The sequence below is a fragment of the Nerophis lumbriciformis genome, linkage group LG01 (genome assembly GCF_033978685.3).
Source record: "Nerophis lumbriciformis linkage group LG01, RoL_Nlum_v2.1, whole genome shotgun sequence".
Lineage (NCBI taxonomy): Eukaryota > Metazoa > Chordata > Actinopteri > Syngnathiformes > Syngnathidae > Nerophis > Nerophis lumbriciformis.
In genome coordinates, this window is record NC_084548.2 from 25731305 (window position 1) to 25742500 (window position 11196).

General features: G+C 38.3%; 1 protein-coding gene across 1 annotated transcript in view; it reads left to right on the forward strand.

The window, feature by feature from the left end:
- Window positions 1-11196, forward strand: part of dmd (dystrophin) — a 586555-nt gene that overhangs the window by 220752 nt on the left and 354607 nt on the right. Inside the window, exons 14-15 of the mRNA XM_061978041.1 lie at window positions 7060-7210; window positions 8103-8222. Coding sequence (XP_061834025.1) covers window positions 7060-7210; window positions 8103-8222 — 271 coding nt within the window. The remainder of the gene's footprint in view (window positions 1-7059; window positions 7211-8102; window positions 8223-11196) is intronic.

Below are 11196 nucleotides of genomic sequence, written 5' to 3' on the forward strand. Positions count from 1 at the left end.
ACTACAAAGACAAGATATTTGATGTTCAAACTCATAAACTTTATTTATTTTTTGCAAATGATAATTAACTTAGAATTTCATGGCTGCAACACGTGCCAAAGTAGTTGGGAAAGGGTATGTTCACCACTGTGTTACATGGCCTTTCCTTTTAACAACACTCAGTAAACGTTTGGGAACTGAGGAGACACATTTTTTAAGCTTCTCAGGTGGAATTATTTTCCATTCTTGCTTGATGTACAGCTTAAGTTGTTCAACAGTCCGGCGTCTCCGTTGTGGTATTTTAGGCTTCATAATGCGCCACACATTTTCAATGGGAGACAGGTCTGGACTACAGGCAGGCCAGTCTAGTACCCGCACTCTTTTACTATAAAGCCACGTTGATGCAACACGTGGCTTGGCATTGTCTTGCTGAAATAAGCAGGGGTGTCCATGGTAACGTTGCTTGGATGGCAACATATGTTGCTCCAAGACCTGTATGTACCTTTCAGCATTAATGGCGCCTTCACAGATGTGTAAGTTACCCATTTCTTGGGCACTAATACACCCCCATACCATCACAGATGCTGGCTTTTCAACTTTGCGCCTATAACAATCCGGATGGTTCTTTTCCTCTTTGGTCCGGAGGACACGACATCCACAGTTTCCAAAAACAATTTGAAATGTGCACTCGGCAGACCACAGAACACTTTTCCACTTTGTATCAGTCCATTTTAGATGAGCTCAGGCCCAGCGAAGCCGACGGCGTTTCTGGGTGTTGTTGATAAATGTTTTTTGCCTTGCAAAGGAGAGTTTTAACTTGCACTTACAGATGTAGCGACCAACTGTAGTTACTGACAGTGGGTTTCTGAAGTGTTCCTGAGCCCATGTGGTGATATCCTTTACAGACTGATGTCGCTTGTTGATGCAGTACAGCCTGAGGGATCAAAGGTCACAGGCTTAGCTGCTTACGTGCAGTGATTTCTCCAGATTCTCTGAACATTTTGATGATATTATGGACCATAGATGTTGAAATCCCTAAATTTCTTGCAATAGCACTTTGAGAAATGTTGTTCTTAAACTGTTTGACTATTTGCTCACGCAGTTGTGGACAAAGGGGTGTACCTCGCCCCATCCTTTCTTGTGAAAGACTGAGCATTTTTTGGGAAGCTGTTTTTATACCCAATCATGGCACCCACCTGTTCCCAATAAGCCTGTTCACCTGTGGGATGTTCCAAATAAGTCTTTGATGAGCATTCCTCAACTTTATCAGTATTTATTGCCACCTTTTCCAACTTCTTTGTCAAGTGTTGCTGCATCAAATTCTAAAGTTAATGATTATTTGCACAAAAAAATGTTTATCAGTTTGAACATCAAATATGTTGTCTTTGTAGCATATTCAACTGAATATGGGTTGAAAAGGATTTGCAAATCATTGTATTCCGTTTATATTTACATCTAACATAATTTCCCAACTCATATGGAAACGGGGTTTGTATGATCTTTTACCTGGTTTAATGACAACGCAAGGCGTACTCGGTCAACAGCCATACATGTCACACTGACGGTGGCCGTACAAACAACTCTAACACTGTTACTAATATGCGCCACACTGTGAACCCACATCAAACATTTCGGGAGAACATCCGCACCGTAACACAACACAAAAACAACAGAACAAATACCCAGAATCCCTTGCAGCACTAACTCTTCCGGGACGCTACAATAACATCTACGGCTTTTGGAGCTCAGTGCACAACTGCACACACAACAAGAAGGAGACGAAGCAGAAGAACGAAGAAGAGACGTGGCGACGACGAGCAAGTAGAAGAAATACGCTTGCAAGTTCCAAAATGATTGGAAAAAAGAATTTCATTTCATCCAGAAAAGCTCTAAGGGGAAGGGGTATGCTGTCTGCACCTCAACCCCGCTTCCCCCCCCCCCCCATCTCCAGAATTCGGAGGTCTCAAGGTTGGCAAGTATGGGTGGGAGGCAGAGTACATGTTCATGTAAAAGCAAACCTGTGTGTCTTCTGTGTGGAGAAAGAGTGGCTGAAATGAAAGAATATCATCTAAGAAGGCACTATGAAAGGTCTAAGAAACACAAAGACAAAGACAAGAATATGGACACAGAACTGAGGCTACAGAAGGTGGAAGAATTAAAACAAGGTCTTAAGTCCCGGCAGGCTCTGTTTACTAAAGCCACATCAAAATGGTGTCGTTTTGAAAACTGACACCATATTTAATTATAATTGTAATAGTTGAATGATGATAAATGAATGTGTTGTGGCAGTATGCGGATTTCACCAATGCGGCGGTTTGTGGAAACAATCAGTTGCTTTTCCAAACATTTTTAGTAAACTGCCAAGGTTAGAAAACTAAACACGAAGTGCTTAAAGTTTAATGACTTTGTAGAAACACTGAGACAAAAAAGTTAATTGTGTTCTTAATGGTGTTTTTAAAACTGCACCAATTTTTCTTAAGGGTTTTCAACTTGCGTCAAGTGTTTTGCTAAGAGGATTATTTGTACTATGTACATTTTCAGAAAGTAATTGTTCTATTGTTGGCCAAAGTAAGACAAAGAAAATAATTTGAAGTTGTCTTTGTTTTTAAGTTATTGTGCCATATTTTTACCAGTCCGCCCCACGTGGGAATAGATTTTCCTTCTTGCGGCCCTTGAGTTAAAATGAGTTTGACACCCCTGCATTAATTAAATGACATCTCCACAACTGTAGAGGAGTAATTGCAATATAGTCAGCTATACACCCATGCCCAAATATGTAAACCTCGGGCAAACACTGATCAGTCTGAAGCCATGTTTCTTAAATTAAGCTTAGGTTTGATTTTTACATCGGTTAAAACTTTGTGCAGAGATTACATAAAACATGTAATTAATGTAGGAGATGTGTCAGAAAAGTTACAAGACTGTTGATTGTGTTCACTGCAAGTTCTTGCCATAGGGTCGGGCGATTGATTAGTTCAGTGCTTCAGCAGAGTTGTGGCAGGAAAACTTGTAACTGCTTCACTCGTCTGCTCACAATGCCCTGAGCATACTACAGTTACCGACCAAGAAGAACATTGTCGGTTTCTAACAATAAGCTCAAGGCTTATTATTGGAATCCGTTTTAAAGATGTGATCAAAATGGCCGTGACAACGTAGCTGCGCAGTGCATGAAGGCCTGGCATAGAAGGCTGGGAAAGTGTGTAACACTTGTAGATTGGATTTGAAATGTATTTTTTGTGACACCAGACCTGGAACGTTTATGACACACATCATACTTTTTTCATTTACAATTTGAGTCATAATCCTTCCCCAATGTTCGTAATGTATTGTTTTACATATTTCTCTCTGAATAAGAACATAGCCTCCTTGCTAACATACACAAGTAAGCGAATGAACCTTCAAATCAAACTGTAATATTGTCTAATTCTATGTTTACAAATCCCTTATGACCATACATTATACATCAAACAAAACCCAAAATCAAGTGAAGTTGGCACGTTGTGTAAATCATAAATAAAAACAGAATACAATGTTTTGCAAATCCTTTTCAACACATATTCAATTGAATAGACTGCAAAGAAAAGATACTTGACGTTCGAACTGGAAAACGTTATTTTTTGCTAATAATAGCTCATTTGGAATTTGATGCCTGCAATATGTTTCAAAAAAGCTGGCACAAGTGGCAAAAAAGATTGAGAAAGTTGAGGAAAGCTCATCAAACATTTATTTGGAACATCCCACAGGTGAGCAGGCTAATTGAGAACAGGTGGGTGCCATGATTGGGTATAAAATCAGCTTCCATGAAATGCTCAGTCATTCAAAAACAAGGATGGGGCGAGGGTCACCACTTTGTGTACAAATGCATGAGCAAATTGTCCAACAGTTTAAGAACAACATTTCTCAACGAGCTATTGAAAGGAATTTAGGGATTTACCCATCGACGGTCTGTAATATCATCAAAAGGTTCAGAGAATCTGGAGAAATCATTGCACGTAAGTGATGATATTACGGACCTTCGATCCCTCAGGCGATACTGCATCAAAAAGCGACATCAGTGTATAAAGGATATCGCCACATGGGCTCAGGAACACTTCAGAAAACCACTGTCAGTAACTACAGTTGGTTGCTGCATCTGTAAGTACAAGTTAAAGCTCTACTATGCAAAGCGAAAGCCATTGATCAACAACACCCAGAAACGCCGCCGGCTTCGCTGGGCCCGACCGAGCTCATCTAAGATTGACTGATGCAAAGTGTAAAAGTGTTCTGTGGTCTGACTAGTCCACATTTATAAATTGTTTTTGGAAAGGTGGACATTGTGTCCTCCGGAACAAAGAGGAAAAGAACCATCCGGATTGTTATAGGCACAAAGTTGAAAAGCCAGCATGTGTGATGGTATAGGGGTGTATTAGTGCCCAAGACATGGGTAACTTACACATCTGTGAAGGCACCATTAATGCTGAAAGGTACATACAGGTTTTGGAGCCACATATGTTGCCATCCAAGCAACGTTATCATGGACGCCCCTGCTTATTTCAGCAGGACAATGCCAAGCCACGTGTTATAACAGTGTGGCTTCATAGTAAAAGAATGCGGGTACTAGACTGGCCTGCCTGTATTCCAGACCTGTCTCCCATTGAAAATGTGTGGCGCATTATGAAGCCTAAAATACCACAACGGAGACCTCGAACTGTTGAACAAAAGAACAGGAAAGAGTTCCACCTGAAAAGCTTCAAAAATTTGTCTTTTCAGTTCCCAAACGTTTACTGAGTGTTGTTAAAAGGAAAGGCCACGTAACACAGTGGTAAAAATGCACCTGTGCCAACTTTTTTGCAATGTGTTGCTGCCATTAAATTATAAGTTAATGATTATTTGCAAAAAAAAAATTCTCAGTTCGAACATTAAATATTTTGTCTTTGCAGTCTATTCAATTGAATATAAGTTGAAAAGGATTTGCAAATCATTGTATTCTGTTTTTATTTACGAATTACACAACAGGCCTACTTCACTGGTTTTGGGTTTTGTACATTAAGTCAGCCTTGACCTTTTCTATTATATGTTGCTTGGGGGAATCTCAGCTGCAAATCGAAAATCTGTGAAAGCCCGGCCAGCGAGGTTTAGGATCCAAAAGCAGATACAAAAATTGTGAGATGTTGTCCCACACGTTTGATTAGAAATGTATACGAAGCTACAAAAGTCTCCGACAGTATAAGAAATGCCGAAAACAAAGAAACAACTGACAGGGCTGCAGAGAACAATCTTGAAACTAAATGATAACTCAGAGTATCCAAAAGAGCTGATAAACAACAGTGTTAGAGGGAAAGACGACAACAATACAAACCCCGTTTCCATATGAGTTGGGAAATTGTGTTAGATGTAAATATAAACGGAATACAATGATTTGCAAATCCTTTTCAACCCATATTCATTTGAATGCACTACAAAGACAACATATTTGATGTTCAAACTCATAAACTTTATTTATTTTTTGCAAATAATAACTAACTTAGAATTTCATGGCTGCAACACGTGCCAAAGTAGTTGGGAAAGGGCATGTTCACCACTGCGTTACATGGCCTTTCCTTTGAACAATACTCAGTAAACGTTTGGGAACCGAGAAGACACATTTTTTAAGCTTCTCGGGTGGAATTCTTTCCCATTCTTGCTTGATGTACAGCTTAAGTTGTTCAACAGTCCGGGGGTCTCCGTTGTGGTATTTTAGGCTTCATAATGCACCACACATTTTCAATGGGAGACAGGTCTGGACTACAGGCAGGCCAGTCTAGTACCCGCACTCTTTTACTATGAAGCCACGTTGATGTAACACGTCGCTTGGCATTGTCTTGCTGAAATAAGCAGGGGCGTCCATGGTAACGTTGCTTGGATGGCAACATATGTTGCTCCAAAACCTGTATGTACCTTTCAGCATTAATGGTGCCTTCACAGATTTCCAAAAACAATTTGAAATGTCGTCAGACCACAGAACACTTTTCCACTTTGTATAAGTCCATCTTAGATGAGCTCAGGCCCAGCGAAGCCGACGGTGTTTCTGGGTGTTGTTGATAAACGGTTTTCGCCTTGCATAGGAGAGTTTTAACTTGCACTTACAGATGTAGCGACCAACTGTAGTTACTGACAGTGGGTTTCTGAAGTGTTCCTGAGCCCATGTGGTGATATCCTTTACACAATGATGTCGCTTGTTGATGCAGTACAGCCTGAGGGATCGAAGGTCACGGGCTTAGCTGCTTACGTGCAGTGATTTCTCCAGATTCTCTGAACCCTTTTATGATATTACGGACCGTAGATGGTGAAATCCCTAAATTCCTTGCAATAGCTGGTTGAGAAAGGTTTTTCTTAAACTGTTCAACAATTTGCTCACGCATATGTTGACAAAGTGGTGACCCTCGCCCCATCCTTGTTTGTGAATGACTGAGCAGTTCATGGAATCTACTTTTATACCCAATCATGGCACCCACCTGTTCCCAATTTGCCTGTTCACCTGTGGGATGTTCCAAATAAGTGTTTGATGAGCATTCCTCAACTTTATCAGTATGTATTGCCACCTTTCCCAACTTCTTTGTCACGTGTTGCTGGCATCAAATTCTAAAGTTAATGATTATTTGCAACAAAAAAAAAGTCTATCAGTTTGAACATCAAATATGTTGTCTTTGTAGCATATTTAACTGAATATGGGTTGAAAATGATTTGCAAATCATTGTATTCCGTTTATATTTACATCTAACACAATTTCCCAACTCATATGGAAACGGGGTTTGTAGAAATGGAGGAAGACGCAATAAAAAAAGTAGCAACCAGAACCTACCCATAATGCATGGCTACCCTCACATAGTTGGGCAGGCAACAATGTTGCTTAGGGCGTTGCCCGCTCTGCTCCATGCCCACGAGGAGCTACAGTATATGGGAGCTTAGCGCTGCACGAGGACCAGTGGAACTACGCAACCCAAGCAAGGTTGGGTTCAACGCCTCATACACTTCGTAAAAACAATATGGGAACTTAAATGGTGTGTTTTTAAGTGCTGTGGCTAACATGCTGTCGATGGTCCCACTTGTCCTTGTGCACAGACTCCATCAAGTCCTGATGGACCTGCAGCACAAGCAGCTGCAACAGCTCACAGACTGGCTGGACAAGACAGAAGCACGGGTCAAGAAGATGGAGGCTCAGCCGCTCGGTCCTGACTTGGAGGACGTCAAACACCAAGTGGAAGAGCATAAGGTGGCCACCTTCTTCATCCTGGTTTATTCAACAAACACAGGACCGTTTTTAATTCAGACACAACATTAGGTACACGTTAACAATATAATGACTATGAATTTAAAATTAGGTTAATTATTTTAATGGTAATTTGCAATGATCTCAGACTGCGCTACTGTGTACTGAGAGAGTTTATGATAATACTAATACATGGCAGTAATAGTTCTCGGGTGTTTTACATTAGAATTTATAATAAGGCTGCATTTTCTGTGTAGATCAACACTTGAATATTTAAAAGTCTCCTGTTGATCTTAAAACAAACCCCATCACAAATTAGATAAAACAAATGTACTGCACTGCCTTTTGTAAGGTGAATGTGGAAATAGTGTCAAAAGGCTTTGAGTACCTTGAAGGTCGACCCATCAGGAGCAAGGGTGAAGTGTCTTGCTCAAGGACACAACGGACATGACGAGGTTGGCGGAAGCTGGGATGGAACCTGAAACCCTCAAGTTGCTGGCACTGCTGCTCTACCACCCGAGCCACGCCGCCCCCCATGAATATGTGAATTCTTCACACATTTACAATCCTCAACGTATTCCAACCATCCATCATACAAAACATTCAACACATTTAGACAGCTATTTCCCACATTTCAAAAATTCCAGATTTTCCCTGACCTCCACATTTCCGGTCTCAAAATTTTCATTGAAATGAATGGAATTTTATCCTCATTTTTCAACCACTCTAGCATCAAAACATACAAGCTAAAAAAAATTCTACTTTTCCCGTAATTCCACATGAATCACCTTCAGCATTTTCTTTGCTTGTTATATTGTTGATATTATTAATGTGGTTGTGTCATTGGAAATCCAATAGAAATGGGAAAACACTCAGTAAGAAATGTTTGTTGCAGCTCCTGCAGGAGGACTTGGAGCAGGAGCAGGTCCGGGTTAACTCGCTCACCCACATGGTGGTGGTGGTGGACGAGACCAGCGGGGACAGCGCCACCGCCGTCTTGGAGAGTAAACTTCAGGCAAGTTTGGAAAGAATCTTTGTTACCGTACTCAAATCATTATTAAGGACCAGGTTTTTTTTTCTTTTCTTTTAAAAACGCTGGACCCCAGTACAGGGAGCAGCTTGGTTGGTGACAAGTTCTTTAAGACTTTTGTCCGCCTGCACTTTAAAAGGCTGAGAAGATGTAGAGGACGCTTTATCAATACAACTCCAGTAGATTATGTAGGTTTTATATTTCACACCGCATTTTTTACGGGAGCTCTTTTTTAGGATAGGTTAATAATCTTACACCAAAGAAGGATAGCATCAAATACTACTAGCATAAGGAAAAATAATCAAAATACATAGTATTTATCTCTAGCTGTATCTTAGGACCAACATTAGTAATTACATACCAGTGGTCTCTTCGCTCTTCTCTCATTATAATTCCATTCAGGTGGTTCTGTCCATTGCATTCACGTCACATTTCACATAGTATCAAGAATAAAAAGAATGTCAGCTAAATGCTCAACGAAATAATTTTTGGGAAAATAGAAGACAATTCAACAACAAGCGCTTAACAAACAACACAAACTGTACAAACGAGCAAGCAGTCCGAGAGAAGCAAATTTATAAATATTTTTACAAAAGAAAATGCCACAAACTTGGCAGCATTTGAAAGCTATCTCTTAGCCCTTCTAATGGTGCAAGTATGAGGTAATGTCTTCGTCATGTCTTTATGCACTCCTGGAAGGATTCTTCCTGAGTCATCCATCCTTCCTGTTCTCAATTTGTACACAATTTAGCCCATAAATATTAAAAATTCTAAAATATTAGGATTATTTTTCTTTGTACTTTAAACACTTTGAGTTTGAACAGTTACTTAAACTGGATCATTTTAGTAGTTTATTACCTGTACTAAAGTGATGTAATCTACTACATCCACAGTATCAAAGTCTTAACTTTCATGCCAGCATGATTCATGTACACCTTGTTCACGCAGAGACAAAGATTTCTTATTTTGTCTTTGTCTAGCAAGCCTCTCAAATCCAGGGTTTCAATAGCGATGCAAGTATGCTAAATAATTCAGTCAGACAAAGCAACAAACAGAGCATGTGTTAGTGGTGATGCGTATAATCACACAGATATTCAGTGCATGTTTTTTGTTTCAAGTACAGCTTTTGCTTTATCATCTCCTGCAGCGATTTTGATGCTGAGTGGAGGGTAGGAGGGCTAAATAGATTAGAGGACAAAGGATTGTAAAAATGCAAACACGTTGACTTCTTTGCAATTTCTCCTGCAGTGCTTGCTGTCAGAGGGCCAGTTATAACTGTGCAAGATGTATGAACATATCATGTTATTTTTTAGGTGTCCCTGTATTTCATTTGTATTATTTTCCCCAACACATCAAGGATAACTAATTTTTCAAACAGAGGTAAGTCTATATATATTTATATATATATATATATATATATATATATATATTGGGGATGTCCGATAATGGCTTTTTGCCGATATCCGATATTCCGATATTATCCAACTCTTTAATTACCGATACCAACCGATACTGATATATACAGTCGTGGAATTAACACATTATTATGCCTAATTTGGACAACCAGGTATGGTGAAGATAAGGTCATTTTTTTAAATATTAATAAAATAAAATAAGATAAATAAATTAAAAACATTTTCTTGAATAAAAAAGAAAGTAAAACAAAGTTACATAGAAACTAGTAATTAATGAAAATGAGTAAAATTAACTGTTAGGTTAGTACTATTAGTGGACCAGCAGCACGCACAATCATGTGTGCTTACGGACTGTATCCCTTGCAGACTGTATTGATATATATTGATATATAATGTAGGAACCAGAATATTAATAACAGAAAGAAACAACCCTTTTGTGTGAATGAGTGTAAATGGGGGAGGGAGGTTTTTTGGGTTGGTGCACTAATTGTAAGTGTATGTTGTGTTTTTTTATGTTGATTTAACAAAACAAAAAAAAATTAATAAATAAATTAAAAAAACGATATCGATAATTAAAAAAACGATACCGATAATTTCCTATATTACATTTTAAAGCATTTATCGGCCGATAATATCGGCAGGCCGATATTATTGGACATCTCTAATATATATATTTATATATATATATATATATATATATATATATATATATATATATATATATATATATATATATATATATATATATATATATAGATAGATAAATTACTTAATATACGTATATATTATATATATATATATAAATATTTGTATTTATTTATTTATTTTAGTTCACCGTCTTACAAAGATATGAACAATACATTATTTCTATGCTAGCTTTGAGAAATAAAATATGAACATTAAAAAAAAATCAATAAAGATTATAAATTAATTTATATTTGACTGAGTGAAATTGATATTTGACAGCTTGCTGGTTGGTAGGCGATCAAATATGTATTTCCTTTAATCAAATACACATTTCTAACCTATAATTATGTATTTATTTTGACATTCTCTCTCTCCCTCTTTAAAAATAAAGCTGCTTAGAAATGATATACAGTAAAGGTAAATTTACAAAATTAGCATCTTAATTTTTTCCACCGTGTATATTAAATGTACTGTATTCTCCCTGATGGTGGAATGGCACAGCTGGCATACTGTAGCACAGTTAAGCACAAATGACTGCGCCGCGTTCATTGTGAGGAGGCGATCGGTGCAAAGACATACAATTGAGAGAGAATCCTCCGTCTGTGTGCATGTCAAAATATATGGACTGTCAGAAACAAAAACATCTTAGACGTATTTTCTATTCAGCAATGTCATTTTATAATTTTATAGCTGCTAGATGACCTAAGGGGCTGATTAAAATTATTTCAGTTGGTTTGTTTTGGTGTCTGCTAGCGTGTTTTATTAATGACATTTGTTTTTTTTTCAATATAACTTCTTAAAACATTTATTTTCTTAATCACAACGCCGCAGAGCCGCTTAAAAGGCACCTTCGGCAT